The 23,926-nt window shown below is 46.2% G+C and overlaps 5 protein-coding genes across 5 annotated transcripts; 2 read left to right on the top strand and 3 right to left on the bottom strand.

The window, feature by feature from the left end:
- Nucleotides 1–6,989: 6,989 nt before the first annotated feature.
- On the top strand, nucleotides 6,990–8,663 carry LOC6607571 (zinc carboxypeptidase). Its single transcript, XM_002032304.2, has one exon. The coding sequence runs from the start codon at nucleotides 6,993–6,995 to the stop codon at nucleotides 8,394–8,396; it is 1,404 nt and encodes a 467-aa protein (XP_002032340.2). The 5' UTR covers nucleotides 6,990–6,992; the 3' UTR covers nucleotides 8,397–8,663.
- Nucleotides 8,664–10,620: 1,957 nt separating this feature from the next.
- On the bottom strand, nucleotides 10,621–11,782 carry LOC6607569 (40S ribosomal protein S3). The gene is made up of 2 exons (XM_002032302.2): nucleotides 11,675–11,782; nucleotides 10,621–11,416 (listed from the first exon to the last, which is right to left on the bottom strand). Exons 1-2 carry the CDS (start codon nucleotides 11,708–11,710, stop codon nucleotides 10,712–10,714), a joined length of 741 nt encoding a protein of 246 aa, XP_002032338.1. The 5' UTR covers nucleotides 11,711–11,782; the 3' UTR covers nucleotides 10,621–10,711.
- A 456-nt stretch (nucleotides 11,783–12,238) lies between these two features.
- LOC6607568 (protein SEC13 homolog) lies at nucleotides 12,239–14,004 on the bottom strand. Its single transcript, XM_002032301.2, has 2 exons — nucleotides 13,610–14,004; nucleotides 12,239–13,196 (listed from the first exon to the last, which is right to left on the bottom strand). The coding sequence occupies exons 1-2, from the start codon at nucleotides 13,894–13,896 to the stop codon at nucleotides 12,413–12,415; spliced, it is 1,071 nt and encodes a 356-aa protein (XP_002032337.1). The 5' UTR covers nucleotides 13,897–14,004; the 3' UTR covers nucleotides 12,239–12,412.
- Nucleotides 14,005–14,458: 454 nt separating this feature from the next.
- Nucleotides 14,459–15,373, top strand: LOC6607567 (ATP synthase-coupling factor 6, mitochondrial). The gene is made up of 3 exons (XM_002032300.2): nucleotides 14,459–14,565; nucleotides 14,761–14,912; nucleotides 14,977–15,373. The coding sequence occupies exons 2-3, from the start codon at nucleotides 14,761–14,763 to the stop codon at nucleotides 15,143–15,145; spliced, it is 321 nt and encodes a 106-aa protein (XP_002032336.1). The 5' UTR covers nucleotides 14,459–14,565; the 3' UTR covers nucleotides 15,146–15,373.
- Nucleotides 15,374–15,495: 122 nt separating this feature from the next.
- Nucleotides 15,496–22,520, bottom strand: LOC6607565 (DNA polymerase epsilon catalytic subunit A). The gene is made up of 4 exons (XM_002032298.2): nucleotides 22,393–22,520; nucleotides 22,205–22,331; nucleotides 15,933–22,141; nucleotides 15,496–15,872 (listed from the first exon to the last, which is right to left on the bottom strand). Exons 1-4 carry the CDS (start codon nucleotides 22,461–22,463, stop codon nucleotides 15,569–15,571), a joined length of 6,711 nt encoding a protein of 2,236 aa, XP_002032334.2. The 5' UTR covers nucleotides 22,464–22,520; the 3' UTR covers nucleotides 15,496–15,568.
- Between the last annotated feature and the right edge of the window lie 1,406 nt (nucleotides 22,521–23,926).

Here is a 23,926-nt window from a genome sequence, read left to right as displayed (position 1 = left end):
TCCGTTGCATGTCCATGTCCAGGACTCCTGGCCGATGGTCGCTCGGCCAGACGACGTCATGGTTAATTGGGCATTCAAATGTCAAGTTCAATTTTGGGCCACATTAGCGTTACCTATAAAAGGGCCGTTCGCTGTGCGCTCTGCATAAAATGAGATTTATTGTTGCATTTTCTCTGCTACTGGTGGCAATGGTCCGGTGATCTGGGCCTGGCCCAAAACAATTGGCCAGAAAAACTCGTTGCCTTGCCCGCTTGCCAGTTGGTGGTTTGCCTTTTTATCGTTTTCGCCTTTGAATAATTCGCAACCAGGGCATTTGTATAAATTGGAATATTGTTAGACAAAAAAAAATGCAAGTTAAATTTGCGAATTGCATTTACATTTGGTGCACTTTTTATTTATTTCTTATTTTCCTAGCCATTGGCTTAAATGTGACGTTGACGTGCCACTTCCGCTTGATCTAATCGGGCTCAAGTTGGACTGCTTTTTTATCAGCTCTCAAATGCTCGGTAGAAAATATAAAATGCTCGCAATTAATTTCAGTTAAATTGCTTGGCTCTTAACTATTCTAAGTGCAGCCAACTGGACCACCGAAAAGTAAAATAAAATCAATAGAAAAAAAACAAAACGCCAACGACTGAGCTTTAAATCAAAAAAAGTATTTCGGCTGCAGTGGTGCGGGCATAAATCAAACGATAAGTAAATTAAAAGCCATAAATTTGCAATTAATTTTTAATTTGTGCAAATTGATAGGCATCAACGTGTTGAAACTGCCAATAAAAAAATTATGCCAAATAAATCACCAAACCCAAACAAAACCCGTGATCCGGAATCTGGCATGGAAACACCTTTAAGCTGGATACAAATTATTAAATGACTGTAAGCATATTGAAGGATATCTAAGATTCAAAAGATTCGATAAAGAATTTACAGTAAGATAGGCGAAACAACTGGAAAATATTACTTTTGAAGTAGTATAACCACCTTTTGAAAGTCAACCAAAACTAATAATTCCGGAAAAAAGTAGGAAAATGTTTGGCATTTACTGCAGCAATTTCCCAGGATTATTTCTATTTCCATGGCATTGCAGCGTTATCATCTGGCCAAGAAATTCGTCTTGGTCTGGCGAAACACACCGGGCCAACAATCAAATTGCATTAGCCATGGAGTCTCTGGTTGATCTCTCCACCGTTGCAAGCCATATAAAATGCCCCTGGCTACAACCTACGCATTGTGGCCAATAAACAAAAGTGTGAAGTTCGCGCGGAAATCGCCTTGGAAAGGCTGGTGCACAACACGAACTTGCGACCCTGAGAGGATGTTGCCGGTTGCATGTTGCAAGTTGGCCAGCTTGCTGCTGTTGTTGCACTGCAGTCAGCGAACATTATTGGATGTGATTAATTATGCTGACATTAATTCGGCTAATAGAAATATATCTCGTTGCGTTGAAAATGATGTTGACGTGATTGTAATTGAAGTTGTTGCTGGCCCACGGTGTTGGTTGTTGGCTGTTGTTTGCCTTTAACCCGGCTGGAAGAAAATTGCCTTCACCGCTGCGTGCTGTGCAGTTTATTGCAAATTTGTTTGTATTTATGATAATTGATGGGAAGAAATGGTGAAAAGCGCTTATGAAAATACATTTTGGCAGCGCGCATTAATCAAAACGATAATTGGCGACTGTTGTTCCACCGTTGTTTGCTTTCACGCCATCGGATAATGATAAGGCCAATTGGCCAATTGCGGATGGCATAGTCACACAGCTTTGGCCCGAAGTGCTTGGCCATTTGGGAAAGTTCTGGGGGTTGTGTGCCAACAATTAAGCACAAATGTCCGGGCCATATAATCAACTCGACTCGAGCAGCGGCGGCCTGAGTTATTTGCCACGCAACGTCAACGTATTTAAATCAATTACAAACAGCAATTTGCCGGCAGCCCCAACTATCCCCCCTACCCCCCTTCCCCCACAATCAAGGCATGCGTTTGTATTACAGATGGGATGACAACCAGAAACAACCTGAATGGCCACAGTGCACAGTGGGCTAAAAACTATTCCTTTATGACAAATTACTGGACTAAAAGGTTTATAGCCAACTGAAATATTCTATAAGTTATTATGAAGCAAAATTATAAAGTTATTATGAAGAAAGGCGTATAGACCATGTAGTAAATTATAAATCCCCTTTTTGTGGCATAATTGTACTGGTTTGCCCACAGTGCGTTGTTGGTCGTGTTAAGTACGCGTGAATTAATGTGTTGCCAGAGTCAGTACGTCTTTGCTCTCGCGGGCAGCATCTGCCCCAGTGAGTTCTGGCCACGATATTGCCAAACGCTCTGCCCCCTTTTGAGCCAAGAATTTAACAGCCAAAGCGCCGCCTGGCCAGGCTAACTGGCAGTCTGGTTGGTAACCAGGCGTCGCGTAATTTACGTCGATTTGATGTTGCCAACATAAATTTATAGCGCGAACATTTTTCGCCAACGATTTGTTGCAAGCGCGTCGCCTTCGTGTTGCTGCTGCTGCGACGTCGCTGATGATGCTGCTGCATGTTGCTGCTGCTGCATCTGCTGCTGCTGGCGTGCTTTGATTTCACAGAGCAGCAGCCAACGCAAAAATGTCGCAATACAATAATGAAAAAGCAAGAAAACTCATGTTGGCATGCGGTGGTTGTTGGATTTTTCGCAAGCAACATTTTTGCCAGCGATTTTTATTAACTGAAGAGGCCGCTGGAAATTAAGCAGCAGCAGCAGCAGCAAATGCAGCAACCGAGTTTTTGAAGAGGCGCCTGCGTGCATGAAATATAGTGCTACACCTAGAAAAAATCATAGATACCTGTTACCAATTGAAAAAAAAATAGGAAAGTCATTAACTATAAGCAACTTGAATTGTACATTTTTCTCGCAGTGCACTTGGGGCACATTTGTGCCTGTGTTGCATGACATGTTCGAGGAGCAGGAAGTCGTTTTGCGTTTGCCTTGCCTTGTGTTGGCCACATTTATGAGTTGCTCACGGCCTGCAGTTGCTGGTGTGTTGCAAGCGGCTGGCAAGCCTGCAACGTGCCACTTGTTGCTGCCAGTCGCCGAGCCAAAGGATAATGCCAAATATGTTGCATAGTGACTAATTCCGAAAGAACCCAACCCTATACAGTATACAGTGTGTGTGTCTAGCACAACAAATGATGTCATTAGTGCCAGATACAGCACACGCAATGGCATATTAAGAAATTAAGTGGCAACAGTTAGCAACTCGGCGGCATGTTGCTGCTGCTGTACAATGGTTTGATGTTGCCACAACTGTCCCGAGGGCAGCACGCCAGTCTAATTGCAATTGGATCAGAGATCCATGCAAATTGTTTTGCGCTGCAAAATGGCTGGGAACCTACAAAGTAGCTGCCACATGGAGGAAGTTACCACTGCTGGTGGGTCGCAGTGGGTGATGTTTTGTTTTTTGGGGGACCCAGCTCCGCCTTACCAATTACAGGCGATACCCATTGCCAATTGACAATCGGGGTTGATCGCAGCCAAGAGCGAGTGATTTATGCACCGCACCATTTAAAGTCCGCGGCGGTTCCATAAACAAATTGTCGCCGTGCTCTCTAAATGGCCATGGCTCTCTGCCGCTGCCATGAAATTGAGCTGTAATTGAATTGCAGTTGCACTCAGGACTCCAATGCACTATTGGGCCACTTATACGATGGGTTAAAACACTACCTTTGCTGGGAAAATTAAAAAAAAATAATAAAAAATATTTCAGAATGTGAAAATCCCTATCTAAATCCCAAAAAAACAGAGGTTCATATAACTTTATGTGATAGATTACAATATGAAGAAAAATTTATATACTTTACTCTCTAAAATCCTTATCAATATTATTACGCTTTGAAAAACTACTATGTTTTCATATAGTTTATTCCTATTAATTTTAGTTAGAATTATTTCCAAAAACTTCAATTTTATGCCACCGTGCGATTGTTGGCTCATTCGATTTTTTGGCCATCTTGCAATTTATTGCACAGCATTTCACAATTAAAACACCGGCCAGCTAGCCACGTCATTAGTTTGGGCCCAAACAAATATAGCCACTGTGTGTGTGTGTTTGTTACGAATTCAAACATTTTAACATTTGTTTTGGCCCGCTGATAATTTGCTGACTAGCTGGTTGGCAATGCAACAATGTTGTGTCGGCCCAAAAGCATTTGCACACACATTTGCTCAATCTTCCAGTTGTTGGCAACAATATACATACATGCAAGTATTAATATATACAAGAGAGCACACTTTTCCAATCGCCTGGAAGTTAATCTATAATTACCAAAAACTAAAAAGCGAGGATCGAGGACCGAAAACCGAGCCCAAGTATAAATATCATTGTCAAATGCGCTTTTAATTGATGTAGACAGGCACCGAACACATTGGACAGCCGAGCTGGACACTCGAGTTGGCCAGGCTCCGTCGATCTGACAAGCTCGCATTAGCAATAAAATATCTAATTGGAGTTTTCCCCCCATGAAGCACCCCCACTCCCCCCTTGGATTGACTGGGCCGAATGAAAATTTCATTTACAACCTGGCCGGGGTAATCGAGACTTTTGTTTAGTTGAGGTTTCTGTTGCTTATATATTTTTTTTTTTTTTTGTTCGCCGTTCGTGTGGCTTGTAACGCTCTATTAGGCGTGATTTATGCCTTCCCCTGCAAATTTATTTCGTTTTTAATGAGTAATTTACACAAAATTGCATTAATTTGGCGGCCAAAGCGCAGACGCACGACAAGTCATGGCAAATTTCTGACATTTCCTTGATTTATTTTCCCAAATAAATACAAGCCAAATCTAAATCTAATTCAAAATGGAAATTTAAATCAAATACCTATTGAGATTTTTTCGTAATTGTAATTGTTCAATTTGAATTGGCTTCATTCTTTTGGTAGGCCGGGCTGCCAGGAAAGTGCTGCCAATTAACGCAAACATAGCGGCCAGTTGGAAAACTCGGCGTGTTGCAACGATTTCCATATGCGAAAGCAGTGCAAATAGTCGCCTTGCATCGCCTAAGTGCCCGTGGAGATGATTTAGTGCCCCGCCATCTACGGCCATCCCTATGTATCTATGCGAATGTGCGAGCAAGTAAGTGTATCTGCGGGATACACATTTTAATTAATATGTACAAGCATCACCTAATGAAGCCGCTGCTCCAGACAGCCGGCCAATACGTGACCAACACGGCTGCCAAGTATTTTTGGTATTTTTACAACACCCAAGCTGCCATTGCAGGTGCACTGAAAGAAAACAGGGGTCTTAAACAGCTGAAAGGCGAAACAGCTATCTAGAGTTGATAAGGGATTCAATAAGGAGCCTAGTTAGTATCTTTAAATGATCACCAAAATGCGCTATTTATTAAATGGATACTATTTCTATTTCATTATATTTTGCCTATCAAACTATGTGTGATAATTTCCAGTGTATTAAATCAGAGGAAAAGATGGAAGGCATTTCCATAGTCACCACGAAATGCTGGAAAATGGTGCGAATGCGAATGCCACTGCAAGGTGGCTTACATTATATGGCCAAAACACCTAAGGCCATGATTTATAGTTTGTGGTAAATTAAGAAATTAAAATGCTTTTATGGCCAACAGGCCGATCCGCTGCTTCTGTTTGCGGCTCAAATACCCCGCACCCTCGCCCCCTTCCCCCGTTTTTGTGTCCCCGCTGTCAAGTTGTCGAATTAATTGCCAAAATGTTTGAAAAGATTATTTCGGCGCAATAACCGCCCACGCCGAATCAAAAAAAAAAAAAAATTTTAAAAATCCTACAACCACCCCCAATAGGAAAATCATTTTCTTAATTAAAATTTTGGTTGCATGCCAGGCGCAAAATTGTGTTGCTCAAAAAGCAGCAAATTGTTGCCAGATATTAATGTGGCTTTGTAATTGGTTTTTCTCAAGTCCAAGTCACGTTAAGTCAATTAAGAGAAATGAATTTTCGTATATGAACGGATTGGTTAAATGGATTGCAATGGTAAAGCAGTTGCATAATGCCATGTTATGCAGTTGTGAATTGAGCGAGAAAACTTCTTCAAAGCGAAGCGTGTAACTAAATCGAGATATTAATAATATTAATATGTAAATAAGATGATATAATTGATTTAATATCAGCTTAGTTCAAGTTATTATGTAGCATAGACCAGTATTTGACAGTCTTTCGATAACGTTGAAATTTGTTTAATGGCATCAAGTTTACACAACTTCTTGGGCTAGAAGATTTCGGCGAAGAAACCTTGGACCACATTACCATTTAAGCTCCATTAGCAGCGCCAAATATTTGAGCACGATGAGTTTAATTGGTTCCCGAGCTGGTGGCACGTTGAATCGAAGATGCAACTCGGCGACATGGTAACGTGGTAACGTCTTGGCAACCACTGGACTTGGAACCATGTTGCGCCATCCACTTGTTGTTGCCATCATCGAGGCGATTGGCCGTCCACATTTGGTTTGCTCTGCGTTTTCCCCGCTCGAGAACAAGCTCGTTAAACGTTTTCCTATTGCAATTGCGCTATAAATTCTACCAAAAATGTAACTAATGAAGTGTTATGAAAGGTGATCATAAATCGTTGACTTCAATTGCCCATCGGCGAGATGCAGGGGATACGAAGCTCATACAGACCGGATCAGAACAGAAACGAGATGAGAATCGAAAGCTCGACAAAGAAGCTGAGGCATTTGAAGCTTATCAAATACGACACGAATTAAGTTCAATGATTTTTACCAATACCCTGGAATTAGCAAGGGAATTTTAGTACTTCATATGCACAGCAGTAATAAAACACTTGGAAAACTAAAAAACTAAATAATTTGTTAACAAAAAGGAATATAAAAACTTGCTTTGCAAAACCATATAGCACATGGATTACATTCTAAGGTATCAATTAGTCTACTACTATATGGTATACTTTTTCTTATCGCCACTTCCTTTTGTACGCATTTCAATCAGCGAGAGAGAGAGAACAAAATGGAAAAATTTTATACCGATTTCAACCCTCGGCGAATAAAGATGTTACCCAAAGGATGGACACCAAAGCATTGGCTGCTCCTCCTGCTCGTTTTCTGCATCTGTGTCATCCAGGAATCCAAGGCAGCAAGTTTCTGCACCAAAGCCGATCAATGTGCTTTGGATGAGGGGATCAAGAAAGTGGCGGATACGGTTCAAGCCCGCTACGATCACACCCGCATCTACCAAGTTGAACTGGCCACTGAGGAGCATGTGCGTCTCTTTCAGGCTCTTGAGCAGGCCAGCGATTCCTGCTCCTTCATGGGTCATGCCCGACAACCGGATCAAAAGCTTACCATTATGGTAACGGGTGCCAAGGTGGCCGACTTCGATGACCTGGTGCACACTTACAATGTGACCCATCGGGTGCTGAACTACAACTTCCAGGCTCTGATCGATGCCAACTATCTCGAGGTGGCCCCAGAAGATACAAAGCCCGAGGAATTCGACTGGAAACGCTATCATCCGCTGGAGAGTATCAACGCCTGGCTGAAGAAACTAGCGGAAACGCATCCCGAAGTGCTTTTAGTGGAATTGGGCGTTAGCGCCCAGGGAAGGCCCATCCTAGGTGTGCAAATCTCCTTCGACTCTGAGAATCGAACCACGGTCTTCGTGGAGAGTGGCATCCATGCACGCGAATGGATAGCTCCGGCCACGGCTACATACATCATCGACCAGCTGGTGAACTCCAAGGATCCAGCTGTCCAGGCACTGGCTCGCTCCCATAGGTGGTACATCTTCCCCACCGTTAACCCTGATGGATATCAGTATACCTTCAAGGGCGATCGCATGTGGCGCAAAAATCGTGCTTCCTTTGGCATTTGCCGTGGTGTGGATCTCAACCGGAACTTCCCATTCCATTGGAACGTCACCGGAGCCAGTGGAGATCCCTGCCGATACGACTACTCGGGACCATCGGCTGCAAGTGAGCTGGAAACTCGATGGATGATCGAGTTCATAAAGTTTCACGTCGAAATGGAGCGCATACGTACCTTTATATCGCTGCACAGCTACTCCCAGATGATCATGTTTCCCTACGGACACAGTGCCGAGCGTGTGGACAACTATCACGATCTGGCTGATATTGGTAGGCTGGCTGCCAAGAAGATTAGGGAAGTGAGCGGCAGGATATACAAGAGTGGCAGCATCTACGAGACCATCTATCCCTCTTCAGGTGGCTCAAAGGATTGGGCTCATGGCGAGCTCAAGATACCGATTACCTTCTCCTACGAGCTACGTGGACCCGCGGACAGCGAGGATCTGTTCATTTTGTCCGCCAAGGAGATCGAACCCACCGCTGTCGAGGCCTTCGCATCCATCCAAACGATCGTGCGGGAGGCAGGCAAACGTGGCTATTACCAGTGATCAGGGGCTCCGGCTTCAACTGAAATTCCAGCATCAACTAACTACAAATTCGAATCCGCAGCCATGCAGCACCATCTGATGGGGATGATGATGATAAATGTCGTCTGGCCGTGGCAGTTCACATGAAAAACACATTACGCGCCTTCGTTTCTTAATGCTAAATAATGATGGCAAAATCATGACACAAAACCTCATAATAATGTTGGTAAATCAAAGCAAATATAGTCAGACTCGAACAACCTTACAGAAATAGTTGCAACCATTACAGTTACGATGCATTGTTATTATACACCACGTTTGGTAGAGGAGCATATGGACTTGGCGATGGGGTTTGTAATTTCAGTATTTAATCGGGCTAATAATGAGGTTTATATGGGATAACAATAATATTTCACAAAAAGGTTTAGAAGCTTACGAACCGGAAGTGGGAAACGCTAATTCTTCAGGGCTTGAATGCGAATCTTGCTAGCACTTCACGTATAGAAACTTAAAACATTATTAAAAATTAGCTAGCACTTTGATTTGTATTTAGTTTAAAAGGAAGTCATCTAGAGTATTAAAGCTGGTGACCTACCAGATCTAGTTGGATTTGTCAGAACGGAGCCTGGCAGCTGACAGGCGAGTTATGAACCTGCGCAGCCTCGACAGACAATATGCATGTTGCACTCTGGCGCACAACTGCAACATGGACTGGCGGCAACACCAGCAACACATTGCCGCCGACCGTTGCAGACTTGTTGACGGCAATTGTCGGGCTTTTGTTTTGGTTTCGCTTTGTTGTTATGGCCATTATAATATATATATAGTTAGTAGGAGAGCTATGCCTGCCACACATGCCACAACACACTGGCCGGTCAATAATGTTGCTGCTGCGGGGATGCCCGTTGTTGCTGTTGCTGCCGCTGCTGCTGCTGCTGCTGCTGCTGCAGATGCTGATGTTGCTGGCGATATTGATGTTGCCATAATCACGATCTAATTTATTTACAAATTGTGTTGAAATCATACGTTCAAAGTCGTGTTTAAAAGGTTCTGTATGATTTATGCCAGCGTTGAAATGAACCGCAACTACAACAATGGACAGAACAATTGCGGCTGGGAAAATATTTCTCACAGTCGCGCACAGACAGACGCGGGAGATGGCCCGCAAAATTTGTTTCGTCTGCTTTTATGTGCACCTAATTGATTGGGGCAAGTGGAGGAGCCAGGCAATGCATAGCAATAGTGCCATAGTGCAACCAGGAACTGCGCCGGTTCCTACCACCAGCCAGCTAATTTAGATTTATGGCGCAAATCGCAACTTGATGCGTGATGCCGCCGAGACAAGCCGCCAGTTCCTCCTCCTAAATTTGCTCCACCTCCTCATCATCTGGCCCAAGGTGGAGGCAGCGGGCACGGACGAGTGTTGCATGTGGCCATTTGTCATCGGGATCGAGGATCGTGTGCTGCAGCTGCGATTTCAGGCCGCTCCAAACGGGCACGAACTCGAGTTCGAGTGCAAAAGATACAAAAAAAATAAAAAGTATCTCTTTCTCCCGCGCTGGCTGTTATAATCTCGCAAATGTTGATAAATTGAACGATTGCTGATTTTCACGCTGCAATTGCCCTGCGGCCGTGTCACTGTGCCAGATGGGAAATAAACATATCAACATGATAAATAAGAGGAGCGGGTTATCATCAGCGGTCCCAGAAACGCGCGGACACACCGGACACACACTCATGTTGCCCGAAGGACAGCCTCATAAATCAGCGGGCAACTGGACAAAATGTGAGCCGTTTTAATCGCTGATTTCCGCTTCACAAGAAATGGATATAAAATGCACCAAGGCGATGCGAAACAAGAATGTGAGAATTATTCGGCAAGCCGAATTCGTGATACCCTGACAGGTTTTAAGACAGATGCTGATAAAACTCTAGATCTCTACTCTTCAGACATTGAATTTTATATCAAACTATTTCTAAATGCTTTGGATTTCTCATCTAATTTTCAAATTCTTATTATTCAGATGAAATGGGAAGCTAAGCGACTCTTGTGGCCAAACTGTTTCATATTTATTATTCATATAGTGGCAAAAGTGACTAAAACGATTTTTAGTTCCAAAGGCTATCCTTACCTTTTGGAAAACAGGTTTGCATATCGGACAGACACAACTTTAGGATCGACCCTCGCACTCTACACTGCACTGCACAAGTGGATTATTAATTATTGATTTTGTTTATTGAATTATTATGTGTTTTTGTTTTGTTTCTGTCGTTTTGTTGTATTTGAGGGCAACTCTTTCAGCTAGTCGCTCATTGGATGAACAGTAAAACTAGATTTACAAAACTTTCGCCTCGGACAGATCGTCCAGTGGCTTGCTGGGCGGGGGGATCTTGTACTCGGTCTCGGGCGTCTCGTAGATCTTCTCCTCCTTGGGCTCCACAACGGACACATTGTCGGGCAGCGGCTTCTTGGGGCCGATCTTGTTCTTGGGGTCGTAGGGCAACATGACCTTGACCTTGATACCGAGCACTCCCTGGCGCAGGAGCACATGACGAGTGGCGGTCTCGACGTAGTCGTTGCACGGATCTCCCGAGTGGATCATCAGGCCATCGACGAATTTCATCGACTTGGCACGCTGACCACGCAGTTTGCCGGACACAACGACCTCGCAGCCCTTGGCTCCCGACTCCATGATGTAGCGGAGCACACCATAGCAAGCACGACGGACGGCTAGTCCTCCGGTGAGCTTGTACCTCAGCGACTCAGCCTGGGCAATGGCGCACAGACCACGAGAGGCGACCTTCTCGGCGTACAGCTCAATGCGTCCGGTCTCGAAGTTGAAACGCTTCTGCACCATAGCGGTCAGCTCCCGAATGCGACGGCCCTTCTCGCCCAGCACCTGCTGGGTCTTGGTGGCCATGATGATGATCTCAGTGCGGGAGGGGGTCACACGGACCTCCACGCCGGAGTAGCCATCCTCGGCGAGTTCGCGAGTCAGGAACTCGTTCAATTCAGCCTTGAAGATGCCATCGGAAACGAACTGCGGAGCAAAAAGAAATCATTATAATCCGCATTCCACTTGGACACCTAGCAATCCTCCTCTTTGTTGTTGTTGTTTCACCACGCGTTGTTGAGCTCCAAAGTTTTTTGGACGCCCATCTGCTTTGAGGTTAACTCCGAAGCCGATGGGTTTTCGCGCTTTCCGGCCGGGTTTTTCACACAACTCCGATGAAACAACGAACGTAAGGACACTGCACTACACGCCGGAGGTGATCCTGGCTCGTTTTTCCCCAATTACCTTGCGTTTCTTGGAAATCGGAAGGTTCGCATTCATTTTGACGTCGAATCGGAAACGTGGTGCGCAGAAAAGAAAGAGGCCAGTGTGCCCGCGCGAGGGAGTGTAAAAAATACCACCCGGCCTGCAAATAAATACCACTATATACCATTTTGGCTTAAAAATGTAACAGTTATGCACTTCTGAATTTAAAAATGTATTTGAATTACTTTTAATTTTAATTAATTTAAAATGTTATTTAACTATTAGCTGTTTCTGCCTCATATTTTCTGACATGGAATGGAATAATCACAGTAATACTGTGATTACTTGGCAAATGCGACATGGTTCGTAAACTAGTTTGTACACAATTAGTTTGTACACAAACCTATAAAGTGACATTCAAAAAATGTGTATAAATTGTAATTTTTTGGATTTTATAAGTTTTGTTCAAAATAATAAGTTTGACTCCAATTTGGTTTATTATTCAAATCTTATTGTACTATTATTATTTTATAAATACATACTAGTTCAATTTGCCAATCTATTAAATTAACGTTACAAAAATGATACAATTTCGACAATAACTTGTTTTTAGATTTCATTATAATTTCAGAAGATACAAATAGGGATCCTATGAAGTCCAACTAAACATACAAGGGGCCAACAAAATAAGCAGCGTTTAAAGGTATTTCGTATATATATATTTGTAAAATAACACTTTTAACCACGACTTTAGCACGGCAATATTTCTGGGCTGGCTCAGTTGGATAGTTGCGAGTTGGACAGGTTCGAGCTGTGCTCCGAATCGGAGGAAGGACCTGGATGCGATGGCGCCTGCTGTTGGTGCTGTTGTAGCGCCTGCTGCTGCTGGGAGTGGGAATGGGGAAGGTGCGAGGGCTGCTTCGACTGGATGGCCGTGCCCGACTCGTAGTTGATGCGGATCCATTGGCCCTCCGTGTTCTCCTTCCACAATGTGACATTGTTGTCCCCACCGGTGACGGCAAGAATGTTGCCGGTGGTTGACCACGAGATGCTCCACACGGCATCATCGAATGTGTGCAGCACAGTCGAGGTCCACTCGGTCAGATCTGCGTTGCTGCTCCACACGATCACATGGCGATCCTGCGAAGCCGTGGCAATCTGCGAGCGGGGCAGTCCGATCGACGGCGCCCAGGCCACGTCGCGCACCCAATCCGAGTGCGCCTCCAGTCGGTGCTCCTCCACCCAGCGGTCGTTCTCCTCGCGCCAAATCTTCACCAAATTATCGCAACCACCGCTCACTAGGCGCTTCACGGCCGCCGATCGCGACGTTACGCGCTGGTCAAAGGCTGGATCTGGTGCCTGGGCAGGGCACCACGAGATGGCATTCACTCCGATCGTGTGCGCATTCGGTATCTTCTTGGCATCCCACACACCGTACTCCGTGTTGCAGGTGAGCACCGATACCGAGCCATCCGAACTGGCGCAGGCCAGCACCAATCCGTACTCGGATGGCGCGAAGTCCACCGAGTTCACCGAGGAGTCGTGGTTGCTGTATTCGTAGCTGAAATGTGGCAAGCACGAAGGTTAGATGTGGCACTCTTTAAATGATAACGGAAATCTAAACATATGTATGACATGGCGCATTGCTACCCTGTGATCTCGCCAATAAGAGAGTATTTAAGTGTCTTATGACAGAGGGAACAACTTAAAGAATACAAAGATATATACATATATATATATATATTTAAATAAGATCTGATTATTGTTCTTAAATGTTTTCAATGCCATGATGTAAACAATTATAAATCATAAATTACATTTGATACAAGACGTCCAGGCATAAATATTAATGTAATGATTTCCTAAGCTATTAAAGTATTATTATTATTAATCAAGGACCTAACACTGGGTATCCCCTAGTCGATTCTCAAAACAAACATCACTTTGCTGGTATGGGTGTGCCCGTTTACTTACAGCTTTGTCCAATCCCGGGGCGTTGTGGACTTCCAGACGATCACCTTGCGGTCGTAGGAGCACGATGCCAGGATGTTACCGAACTTGGGATGTGCCCAGGCCACCTGCCACACTGGTCCCTGGTGTCCCTTGAGCTCGGCGAGCGCCTTATTGTTTTTGCGCGAGTGGAAGATGCGGACGCTGCCGTCCGAGGAGCAGGTGGCCAGCAGGAGGCCGTAGAAGTCCAGCGCTGCGTGGTGAACCATGTCCTCGTGCTCGGTGTCGATCTCTTGCAGCAGGCTCACCATCTTGCTCGAAATCCGTTCGTCCGGTCGCCAGATAAATTGATTAAATGCAAGTCGTGTTTTTTTCCGGCGCTTGACGTGGAACCTGGACGAGCAGTGTGGCCAGGGTGCGGCGGAGTGACTGATGGTATTACTTGTAATTGATCACATGGTCACTCTAGTTCTAAGATGGCCTAGAAATTAAAGTTTATATTAATATTAAAGAAAGACAAAAGTTTTTTATTCATATTCAATTTAGATCCGTTATTGGCTTGTGTGGGGTTTTAGGTACAGTTTAGGTGGTGTTTTGATATGAACGCTTATGGAGCAGTTTTGATTTAAGTTGCACATATGTAGTAAGATACATAAACAGACTCAGTGTATAGATTACCTTTTCATAATTTGTTAAATTTTTATTATAGAATGCTTGTTGCATTCCGCCAAAAGCAAGTAATTTTAAGCGAGTTGCTGATAATAATTCTTGTTTGCAACGAATATAATTTATTTAATACAGTTAACAAATACGAGATTAAGCCAAAAATCAGCTTAGCAAATACCCTTAATATATCAAAAGCTTACGTACGATAGTATCGCATACACCCGTCACGCGCCCGCCACTAACACCAACTGCCATTGTGAACTGACAATTGTCACTTTTCCGTACGAAAGTTAGCATTTGCAAAGGAAAATAAGGTGAAAACAAGATTTAAAATACATACAAAGGGATTGAGGGTGTACAATTTAAATACAAGATACAGTTGCTAGCAAAATCGGCTTGAAAACCGATTGGGAAACGTCGAAACAAACAATTGTATTACATAACCTTTTTAAGGTTACATATGAGGAAGGCCGATTTATGCTATTCTAACCAGGATCTATCAATTCCAGATGCTGTCGCAATCCCTGCTGAGTGGCATGCGTGTCCTGCGCACAGAGGCCCGCCGTAACTTCGGAATCGTTGCCCCCGCCCTGAGCAAGGCCTCCGATCCCATCCAGCAGCTGTTCCTGGACAAAGTGCGCGAGTACAAGCAGAAGAGCGCGTAAGTTCTGGCTCCTTCATCCGTTGGTGTGCCTCGACATAATCCTTGTTTTGCTCGCCTGCAGCGGTGGCAAGCTGGTGGACTCCAATCCCGATATTGAGCGTGAGCTGAAGACCGAACTGGACCGTGTGGCCAAGCAGTTTGGCAGCGATGGCAAGACCGACATGCTGAAGTTCCCCGAATTCCAGTTCCCCGATGTTAAGGTGGACCCCATCACCCAGGCCCCCCAGTAGAGATCGCTCCTCGCGAATGAGTTAGTCTAATTGCTTTAAGTTCAGCTGCTGATTTCGCCTGTGCGCCCCAAAAACCGCGGGCACGTCAACAAGAAACCAATAAAATCGGGAAAACAAGCGATTCGTATGCGAAAGCCATTAAAAGTGTGTGAATCTCAATGGATATATATAATATAAGCGCGTCCATCCCATCGTATTGTCGTGTTATTAAATTAACATTCACAAGTGTTTATAGCGATGTATTAATGGTAGTATTGATTTGGCTATAATCACCATTGATGAATATCGGAATATATGAACTTCATCTTGGATGACATCATAAACTGAAATCTCATTAAAATCAATACAAATTCCATTATAAATACAATATATTTAATCGCAACTGAGATATTAGCCCTACGATCTACAAAACAACAAAAGGACCTATCGTGGCGTGGTCAACGCCTGATGAACAGTCTGCTGGAGCAACTGCATCTTGTGGTTGGCAGCCACTTTGCTGAATGTTCCCAGTAGCGTCTGGATGTCCTTCCCGCTGATGAGGGGCACAAAGTTGCCAGCGCAGGTGCAGAACTCTGCCAGATTCTCGTGCTTGATCTCGCTGCAGCGCGAACAGCGCAGATCCTGCAGCACGTAGGACATCATCTTGCGCTGCAGGGCATCCAGCATCCTCATCTCGATCTCCTCGTTATCATAGGCCACATAGCACTGGGCACACAGCCAAACGGGTCTGAAAAATCGAACAATCAAATATTTGTGGTAAATTATGTGTACTGGTTTCAGAACTCACACTCCATCTTTCATGGCGCGATGCTTGTCCTTGCAGAGATCCAGATCTCTGCAGTGATTACACGCTTTGCAGATGACCTCGTTGATGATGTGACTGTCGCAGGGATCCTCCCACTCTGCCAAGTCCGAGAACTCGCCAATCCCCACCAGACGCAGCATATTTCGGCGCAACTCGTTGATCTGCTCCGCCAGCGTCTTGTCCACACTCAACGCCTTGATCAGAGTGCGGATAAGTTCCAGGCCCGGGCTGGGCTTGCCCTTGCCGTAGTTCTTGTGCAGCTTCAGGATAAAGTCGAACGCGCAGTGCGAGATGTACTTGATGGCCTGCTCGGTGGTCTTTTTTTCGGCCAAAGATTGCATGAACAGCGTCAGCAGGGATTCAAACTTTTCGCGGCACTCGTTTTCATCGGGCAGGTGTTCGCCAATTGTCCAGTTGAGCTCCAGGGACAGCTCATCCTCCTGATCCGGCTCTGCCTCGTTGCCCTCCACCGGGTCTCGGTTTTCCGAATCCTCTTCTTCATCCTCCTCGTCGTCTTGATTGCGTTCTGAATCCCGTATCATGGTAGTGGAAACTATTGACGACACTGTCTCATCGATTCCCTTTGGTAGCTTTCCCCTGATTCCCGAGAAATTTGCCTGGTCCATCCAGAGCATAAAGTTCCAGCATTGTTCGAAGCTCAATTGGATGGAGTGGAACATCTCCTTGTTCCTCAAGCTTTGCACAATGTAGTCCACGTAGCCCAGGGCATCGGAGACGGTTTTCTTACCCGTACTGAGGATAATCCTGTTGAAGTCCGCATAAATAATGGTGGCGCCCAATCTCTTAAATTCGGCTATAATGCGCAAGAACATCTTCCTCATTAGATTATTGAGAGATCTTCGCAAAGCAGGATCATAGAGTAGTGCATTGCTGGAGCGCACCCATCGATAGAAGTGCACGATCTGGAAGTCCGAGAAGATGTTCCTATTGATGGATACCTCTCGCAACCAACCATTCACCATGGAGCGCATGACGCGGAAGGCGGCGGAGCAGAGAGCAGTTTCATCATAGCTCGGCAAGGTGGCAGCTGGAACTGTGCCAATCATCTCCTCCAGCGAGACCTGCGGCATCACATCAAAGGTAATGGCAGAGGAGGCGCCTTCCATTTCCTGAATCCTGATCGATTGGAGCAGGGCACTCACTGCCAGGCTGTCCAGAGCCAGTTCCACGCAAACATCCGGATAGAAACCAGCCTTGTTCTGCACCACACTAATGCTCTCCTCGAATTCCGCCAACAGCCGGCTGTCGTCCGCCTCCCGGCCACCCAAATCTGGTCTGGTACTCGCCGACCACCACAGCACAAAGTTGTGACGCTGCAGCAATCGAGCGAAGAAAAGATCCGCTCCAAACAGGACAGTATCCGGCGGCATATTGCCAATGGGCACATGGAAGTAGCGACACTGGTCCAACATCAAATCGAGGACATTGTTCAGATTTAGGAAATGACGTATCACTGCCCTGGAGCCCTGTCGCTGCCAATCCAGGCCAGAAAGCAAGCTAGCGTCATCGGAGATGTGAATCTGAGCCTGGGGAAACTCCAGGAGGATCGGCATGGCCAAGCTGAGTTTACGCGCCGCCAGCGCCGTTTGAAGGCACAGAATGGTGGGTCCCTGATGCTCCTGTTTGTAGGTGGTCAGAGCCCGCTGCATGTGCCGGTAGATCTGTTTGACATCCACCTCAATGAGAACCTCAAAGGTGTAATCCTCCACAGGAATCTTATCTTGCTCCTCCGCCGTCAGATTCTTGAGCAGGGCCAAACGCTCTGCGGTATACAGTTGCCTCATGGTGGGCATCTGATTGGCACGCACTGTGTCCAAGGCAAAAATATATGCCTTCTTGCTGGGCATCAGAATCAGTGACCAGATCTCCTTCTTGGCCGTCGGCGTGTTATGCTGGTACAAGTAGATCTTGCGCAACCGGTTGTTGGCGCTCGCCAGATATTTGACCTGAGTTTGCGGCCGCTGCTCCAGCTGCTCGATGCTAAAGGTTTCCAGATCCTTGGTGGCCAATTGTGCCAAGCGACGTGCCTCCTCGCGCTGGACGCCGCAAATGCAGCCCATGTCCATGAGGGCTCGAAATTCCAACGTCATCTGCGTTTCGTATATGCCCTCGATGTCGGGCGTCGCCAGATCCGCCAGCATGCCCAGAGAGTTATCCCGGAAGAGCTGTTCGGGCACACTATATCGGTAGAGATTGAAAACAGGTCTGGATCGTGGCAGAACTCGGTTGACCTTGCGCCAAAGTTGACCCTCCTCTGGAGGAGCAGCACTTCGCTGATTTACATAGAAAATCCTCGGTACCGTCAACTTGATCTTGTGCAACTCTTCGCCGATTAAGGCCCACACTGTGAAGTGGCCCAGATCATCGACGGGTACCAATTGCACGATCTGCCACGGCTGGTCCAGCAGGGTGCGTTGTGCTCGTCTGAGGAATCCGCCCAGTGTAGCTGTGGATCCTGTTGCTCTGACGACCGGCGGATCCTCGCCTCTAGTTCGCTTGCTCGCCTGGCGATTACGCTGGCGCTGATCCTGCTGCCATTTCCATTTCTTCTTCTGAAATCTTACCCACTCAACGATGGTCTTTCTGGTTTCTCCGATGGGCGGTGGAGCGCCCAAGGCCTGACGCCAAGACGTGGCCTGTGGCTGTGCCTCCTCCTCATCGTGCTCCTCCAGCTGGACTCTCTTTCTCTTGGTGACTATCGGACAGCCTGCAGCACCCTCTCCACCATCTTTGCCAGCCAAATCTTCCATATCCGCCAGCTTGTCCTCCTCTGTAGCCAGAGGTTTCGGCTTGGGTCTGCTGGTGAACATCTCATTGATGCGCCGCTGCTTTAGCACATCGTTCTTCTCCAGCATTTTCTTGTGCAACCAATCCGGATGCTGGACTCTGGGCACAGGATTGGCCAGTCCCTGCAGTGCCGCCGGTATAGTGATGATCTTCTGGATAGTGCCACCCAATCTTTCTATGTAGTAGTTCCAGTCGAGCACATCGCGTATGTCCGCATCGCCCATGGTGTTGTCCTTAAGCCAGCGACGCAGGTGATGACGCCTCACACTCGGTTCGGATTGGAAAATGGCCAAGGGAATAGCTCTCTCGGTGACGGGTGCGCCTTCGGGTTTTTTTGAAATAATATACTTGCAAGCCAGACCCGCATCCTTTACCATCTGTTCGCCCAGGAACTCAGCCAGTCGCTTGGCCGTGGAGATGGACGTACTCTTTTGGGCGCCATACTCCTCAAGCTTCTTGGACATGCTCTTGTTCTCCGAAATAAGTTCGAATAGCTCCGAGTCGGGCAGATTTGATCCTCTGCTGTAGAGTACATCCAGCCAGTAATCCGCCACCTTGGCCACGGATGCATAGCATTCCTCAAGTGTGCTGCCAGCGAGGAAAGCTTCGAAGACCGAACTCTGGAAATTTTTGATCAGCTGCAGTTCACCGCGTCGCTTCACCTCGAATCCCTTGAGCTCCGCCAGTGAGCCATCGAAATTAAAGACGGCATATCTTTTCTTCAGCTTCTTGCCCTCCTCTTTGGCAGCGGGTAATACCATGGCAAGGTAGGGTCCATCCACCTCAAAGAATATAGAGTTCTCATCTCGAATATCGTACATGGGTAGATTATTCTCCTTATCCTTCCTCAACTCGTGGTACTGATCGTTGGTAAAATGATCCTTAACCATAGTGTTTAGCACAGCATTCGGATATGATATGTTGATCTTCTTTTTCTTCTCATGGCTCGTGTGAATGGTAAACTCCTGGGGAAAGGAGCCAGGCAATATGCACCATATACCATCAGTGTCCAATTCGAGTGGTCGGCCAACTCGCTCGATGATTTCCCTCGCCTTGGTGATGATATTCGAGCCAGTGAGGCACACAATACCGGCCATAGGCATGGAATGCCAACGGGCTCCTCTCCTCATCACATAGCCGTAGAAGGAGTTCAGGATGCACTTGTGGGCCAACTGCAGGGAATCGTAGAGCACCTCCCTGCCCTTGGCTGCCTTGATCTCTGCCGCGTCTCCCGAAGCCACAGCAGCGTTCACCGATGCTTTTGCCACTTTGGTTAGTCCTTTGTACTCGTAGCGACGATCGCGGAAAGCTCGCACCGTGTCCACATAGAAGCTGTTCTCCTTCTGGCAGATGGTCGAAGTGCGCGTTTCCAATTTGGTTAGCTTGGTCTTCTTGTAAGCCTTGCGGCAGTAATCCGTGAGACGTTTCTTCTCGTACGCCGCCTGATCCTCTTTGGAGAGCTCGTGAAAGGCTCGCTGTGGTCCGCCAGGGAAAAGAGGTGGAAACTTTTCAGTCTCCAGCTGCTGCTGAATGCGCTGAAACTCGTTTCTGGAGGCGGGCAACATCTCGCCGCGCCACAGCCAATCCATGGAACGTTTGCACCGAACTCCTGGCTTGTTGAAGTCACAGGCGGCACAATCTAGGTCACTAACCATGGCCGAAGGCTGCAGGCGATTGGTCAAGATAATGTTGGGGTACATGGCACCCACATCCAAGTGATAGATGACCGGCTGCTCCAAGCGATTGGGGATATCGTGCAGACCCTGTAGCCCCTGCACAATCTCCTGCCGCACTTCATCCAGATTCAAGACCTTCTCGAGCGGAATGCCCTCCTCCACTTCGATAGCATGTCGCAGCACCGCATCAACCTGCTCCTGCAGTTGCTTAACCATAGCAGGATCTAGACGAAAACGGCATGGGATGTCCGCCCGGAACACACCCGATTCCAGAGCCTCCACATGGCCACCCACATAGGTTTCCGAATCCAGGACGTGTCCCTCGTTGGAGAGCTTGTTCAGCTCACTCTGATGCTTGTTGGGATACACAATCTGGGCGTGGTAAGCCTCCACCATCAGCAACGTTTCACAGAGTGTGCCGGAACCCTTTCTTAGGATCTCATCGGGTTCCATGGGAATAATCGTATTCAGAGCGAAGATAAATGGATGTACATACTTCATGTACAGATAGTATGTGGCCACCGCATCGGATACAGAGTAATTGGCCAGCACTTGGGGCTGCTCCACGGCCATGCGGCACATGTCCTCCGGATCCAGTTCCACAGGATCATAACGCAATTTAGCCTTGGCCACCGCCTTTAAGCCTTGAGATCCAACGGGCAAATATGAATCTCGCTTCACCCAACAAAGGCAATCCATGTGTATGGCCGGACGACTTAGGTAGTTGCCATCCCGGAGCTTGGAGAAGCCAATCTCTTGCTTCATGTCCAGATCGTAAGCTGCAGCACGCGTCTCCACAAAGGGCCAGTCGAAGAAGTCACCGTTGTATGTAACAATGATGTGGGGACGCACCTCCATGATGTGATCGAAGAAGCGCTGGAGCAGCTGCATCTCGTTCTCTTCATTGAATACTATAAAGTTGCCCTCGAATTCCGGCTTGGGAGTGTACTCAAAGTCGTCCACATTGGAGGATATAATCTCGCGGTTGGTTATCAAGTAACCCTGACCATCGATCATGTACGAGATCATCATAACCTGATCCGTCTGGGCATCGGGAAACTTAAGGGGCAGCTTAGTGGTTTCTATATCGAAGGCCAGGACTACCGGCTCGGGTCTATCCAGGATATCCGGTCGGCAGGTGATGCTGGGCATTTCCACTCCACTTCTGCACCTGATATTGTACCACTGTCCACAGAAGATGCGCAGATCGATGGACACTCTGACGTGGTAGGGCACATCGTGCTCCCTGATGTCCACTATGCAATCCATATAATCCTGCTGCCTCTTGCCCAATGTGGCATCCTCGGAACCAGCGGAGGATTGGGCCAGCGAGGTGGCCAGCATTTGCATGTAGTATGTGTTGGATTTCTGCCGCTCCTGATTTCTCTTCACCGCGGACATGAGTTCCCTTCTAACCTTGGTCATGGCTGTCTGATTGAGGAACGATAGCTTAATGTACTGCTGCTGCAAGCCGGATAGATGATTAGGCAGATCCAAATCCTCCTTGGTAATGTGCTCCAGTGCGGAAATCTGACCGGAATACTTGCGACCCAGAAATCGCGCCACTTCCAGATGCATATTGTCTTCCGGTCGGATGAGCAAATACGGCTGATAGGCCACCGTGCATTTGAAGCGGGAACCATCCATTTGGATGAAGAACAGGTCCAAGGCAGCAATCAGTCTTCTGTCCTCATCCAAAACCTCGTTCTGCGGTGGGCATAGCCATTATTGGACATGATATTCTGGGTTTTGTGGGTTTTCCTGACTTACCGAATGCATGTTGATGAGGTAGCCCGTCCGCTCCTGGCTGTCTTTAACCCGATCGAAGCCATATTTCGAGTCGATTTTGTCGTTCTCCCGGGATTGACGATAACCCGCCTCATTGAAGAAGTCGTCCCTGTGGATGCGATTGGGAATTTCCTTGTTTAGCGTGAAATCCACGAACTTTGACCACTCACCCTTCTGTGCGATTCTCGCTGACGAATTTACCCGTATTCTGCAGCACTTTGCCTTTGCCGGAGTCTGCCATTTCCGTGCTGTTGAACAAAAATAAAATAAATAAATGTAAATAACTTGTTGCCGCCAAAAATCTGCAACGTCTCAGAAATGTGCTAACGCGTTGCAGAGAATGCTGGCATTTAGCTGTTGCACAGCACTGGAAAGTTACACGTTTGGCGCCAATTTTAAAATGTTGCATAAATAAAGCAAGCAAATTATTAAATGGTTTAAAGAATTTAAGTTATAAATGCAAAGAGAAATTCTCAATTATTCTTAGCTGTGTAGTTACATAACAAAAGTTACATTGCTAAAATCTGATCAAATCATGAAATATAATATTTATGTTTATTTCATCACAGCTTGACCATTTTAGCTATAATTTCCGTCTAATGGGCATTAAATGCCCTATTTGTTGTCACTTTAAGGACAGCTGCTGGCCACTTGAGTCGGCCTGTTGGCCATGTGTGCGCAGTGCGCATTTCCAACTGCTGAAATGTGAACTTTTTTCTACTAGTTCTCCGTTGCAATGGCATCATGCAGTCACGCACACAGGCGCATTCATTCATAAAAATCCGGCTCACCTACACGAGTTGTAAGATTCCAGCGCAGAGGAGCGACAGAGAGAGCGAGAGAGAGAGAGAGAGGGAGAGCGGCGCGCATGCGCTCTGTGAGTTCTTTTTTTCGCTTGCTGCACTTGTCGCCCCCCTTTTATGTTTTTCAGTTTTACCTTTGCGGCAGCAATTAAGTTGCAGCAGAGGTTGACAATCGGCCATATTTTTATTGCACGTGTTTCGTTATGCAAGGCTGGTTAAGTTTTTTTTTTATGTGTATGCACATATACTCTCCCTTTGGCCGGGAAAATCGGGAACGCCATCAAGTTTTGTTATCCCGAATCTTATTGCCCTTTTTCTGGGTGCAGCTGGCCATTTGGCTGCCGCCCCTGCACTTGCATTCACTTATGCTGTGTAATTTGTAATTTATGCGAAATGCGTTGCCGGAATATAAAAACATTGCAGTCGTTTCAGTTCCATATCGCCGCTCTCTGTCGCACCCACTCTCCGCACACATAAACCTGTTTGTGTTTTTGATTTGTGCGAAAGAGAGGGAGAGAGAGAGCCTTTCGAACGCACAGTGGTTGTCATGGTCACGGTGGGAAAATATCGCCCTTAACTTTTTTTTGGGTGTATTTTCCCAAGCTGCAGCTTTCTCATATTGTGTGCAAACTTTAATAATAATTCTAGTAATAATTTAATAATCTAATCTCATATGTCGAAATTCTCGAATTTTCATAAAAGTTTTATAAACTAGTATAAATTATATATTATTATTTTGACCAATTTACTTTATTTCTCAAAAAACATATATTTTTATAAAATCCAGAATATAAATAAATAAATTTCTATCAGTGTACACAATTGAAAGACTGAGTTTGCCAAATTTAAAATTATTTGTCTTTATTATTCCGCCTCCTTTGCATACTTAATATTTCAAATA

This window comes from Drosophila sechellia, chromosome 3R (assembly GCF_004382195.2).
Source record: "Drosophila sechellia strain sech25 chromosome 3R, ASM438219v1, whole genome shotgun sequence".
Taxonomy (NCBI): Eukaryota; Metazoa; Arthropoda; class Insecta; order Diptera; family Drosophilidae; genus Drosophila; species Drosophila sechellia.
This window is presented reverse-complemented; position numbering and strand designations above follow the sequence as displayed.